This window comes from Bison bison, unplaced genomic scaffold (assembly GCF_000754665.1).
Source record: "Bison bison bison isolate TAMUID 2011002044 unplaced genomic scaffold, Bison_UMD1.0 scf7180017864527, whole genome shotgun sequence".
In the NCBI taxonomy this organism is placed as follows: Eukaryota; Metazoa; Chordata; class Mammalia; order Artiodactyla; family Bovidae; genus Bison; species Bison bison.
The window spans coordinates 665,658-668,005 of NW_011495078.1; the positions used below are offsets into that span (position 1 = coordinate 665,658).

A 2,348-nucleotide genomic window follows, 5' to 3' on the forward strand; every position below is an offset into this window, starting at 1 on the left:
TAGACTCTGCTCACACATATATCATATGCCCATACAAACATACCCTCCTCACCTGCTGGTCTCCTTGCTTGCTTGTTATCAGAGCAGATAAAGTTCCCGCCAAGGGCACGCGCGAGGAGGGGCTGGCGGTGGTGGTGCGGGGGGTGCTGCCCCGACACGCCTGGGGAGGCGGCAGAGGGCACCTTAACAGCAGGGCCGATAACGCCTGCCGGGGCCTCCCTGATCTGGGCGCCGAGTGCCCTTGGGCTCCGAGGAGGAGACCTTAAAAGCCGGTCGCGCGGCCTCCCTGCAGCCCTGGCAGCAGCGGTCAGCAATGGCGGCGCTGCAGGAGAAGAAGTCGTGCGGGCAGCGGATGGAGGAGTTCCAGCGCTACTGCTGGAACCCGGACACTGGGCAGATGCTGGGCCGCACGCTGTCCCGCTGGGGTCTGTGCGTGGGGCCCGGGAGAGGGCAGGGGCCGCCCCGCGGCTGCCAGGGACTGGCGGTCCCAGGGTCCAGACCAAGCCCCCCCAGCCTCCCGTCCCCGCCGGCAGACCCCAAAGGCCTGCCCAGGCCCTGACACCCCTGACCCCGGGTACTGGAGGGTGGAGGGCAGCTGAGGACGGGCCCCAGAGGCTCAGCCCTGGATTTCAGAGCAGTGGGTTTAAAGCTAGGTTCCCAAAACTGTAATTTTTAAGAAGACTTTTAAGTGAAGGGGCACAGGGTTATTGGGGTGAGCATGTTCTGGAGCAGGTGGAGTGCCCACCTGAGAGGTGAGGCGGTGAGCGCGCGCACGCTCCTGGCGACCGAGCCCCTGACCCGCCTCTGCCTGCAGTGTGGATCAGCCTCTACTACGTGGCCTTCTACGTGGTCATGACGGGCATCTTCGCCCTCTGCATCTATGTGCTTATGTGCACCATCGACCCCTACACGCCCGACTACCAGGACCAGCTCAAGTCGCCAGGTAACCGGCGGAGGGCCCCACTCCGCCAGCCCCCTGGCACCAGGGGACCAGGAGGTAGGGGGTGGGCATCCAGCTCCAAGGCTACTCTCCCAGGGGACCCTCACCTCCTCGCCGGCAGGAGGCCAGCAGACCCAGGGCTGGAGTCTTGTCTAAGGGGGGGCGGCCGCTCCCCATGTGGAGTCACTGCCCAAACAAGGGGAAGTGCTGGGGAGACGCGCGGGCCGAGGTCAGGCAGGCAGCCCCTCTGAAGCCTAGGGTTGGCACCTGAACCAAGACCTCCGCACGCAGCCCGCTGACCGGGCTGAGAGCAGACAGCAAAACAGAGAGGCGGGAAGGGTGCTAAAGGAAGCTCGGCTTTTCCAGCCCAGAGACTCAGTGTTTGCCAACCCTGCGTCCTCAGTGCTTTCTGAGGAAAATAACCCAAGACCACCCAAGAGCAGTGCTGGGCTGTGCCTGGAGGCGGCGCGCCCGCCGCCCTGAGCATCGTCCACAAATCCTCGTGACAGCTGGGGTCAATCTTTACAACCAACAAACAGATCAAACGTGGAGGATCTCAATGCAATCTCAGAACAGGATGTAGTAGACTACACGCTTGAAACCACACCCTGATAGAGTTTGTCTCAAACCCGCAGGCTGGCAGGCAGGGTGAGGGGCGGGCCTCTTGCAGAGGGAGCCCGGGGGCCTAACCAGGCCTCGTGCCCTGAGCGGCCCCTGGCTACTGTGCAGTGTCCCAGGCCTTCCTGGGCGCACCTAGGGAGGGCGGGGGCCTTCGAAGTCCTGGCCCCAGTATCCTGGGCGCTGCCCCCGCCCAGGGCAGGCCAGCAGCACAGCACGCAGCCTAAACATGCAGCCAGACCCCAGGCACTGCGTCCTCTCTCCAGGGGTGACCTTGAGGCCGGACACCTACGGGGACAAAGGCCTGGACATCTCCTACAACGTGTCAGACAACAGGACCTGGACAGGGCTCACACAGGCCTTGCGGCACTTTCTGGCAGGTAAGGGGTGACCCGGGCCCTGGTCTCCATTCTCCTTTCTTAAGGAGCTGGGTGGGGGGCAGGCTGCTGCTCGGACAGGACCACAGGTGCATCCCCCCCAGGCTACTCGCCTGCAGCCCAGGAGGACAACATCAACTGCACGTCCGAGAGGTACTTCTTCCAGGAGCGCTTCCTGGCCCCGAACCACACCAAGTTCTCCTGCAAGTTCACAGCGGACATGCTGCAGAATTGCTCCGGCCAGCCTGACCCCACCTTCGGTTTTGCAGAGGGAAAGCCGTGCTTCATTATCAAGATGAACAGGGTGAGTGTGGGGTCAGAAGGGAGAAGGGCCCCCACCCTCTGCCCCTCCAGCCCCTGGGCTGGCTGGGGAGCCTGCAGCCCCTCACCCGGAAGTAGCCATCCGGACTCGC

General features: G+C 63.8%; 1 protein-coding gene across 1 annotated transcript in view; it reads left to right on the forward strand.

The window, feature by feature from the left end:
- The first annotated feature begins 304 nt into the window (after positions 1-304).
- Positions 305-2,348, forward strand: part of ATP4B (ATPase, H+/K+ exchanging, beta polypeptide) — a 5,283-nt gene continuing 3,239 nt past the window's right edge. The window contains exons 1-4 of the mRNA XM_010831438.1: positions 305-425; positions 815-943; positions 1,825-1,938; positions 2,040-2,239. Of these exons, the coding sequence (XP_010829740.1) occupies positions 314-425; positions 815-943; positions 1,825-1,938; positions 2,040-2,239 (555 nt within the window). The 5' untranslated portion in view covers positions 305-313. The remainder of the gene's footprint in view (positions 426-814; positions 944-1,824; positions 1,939-2,039; positions 2,240-2,348) is intronic.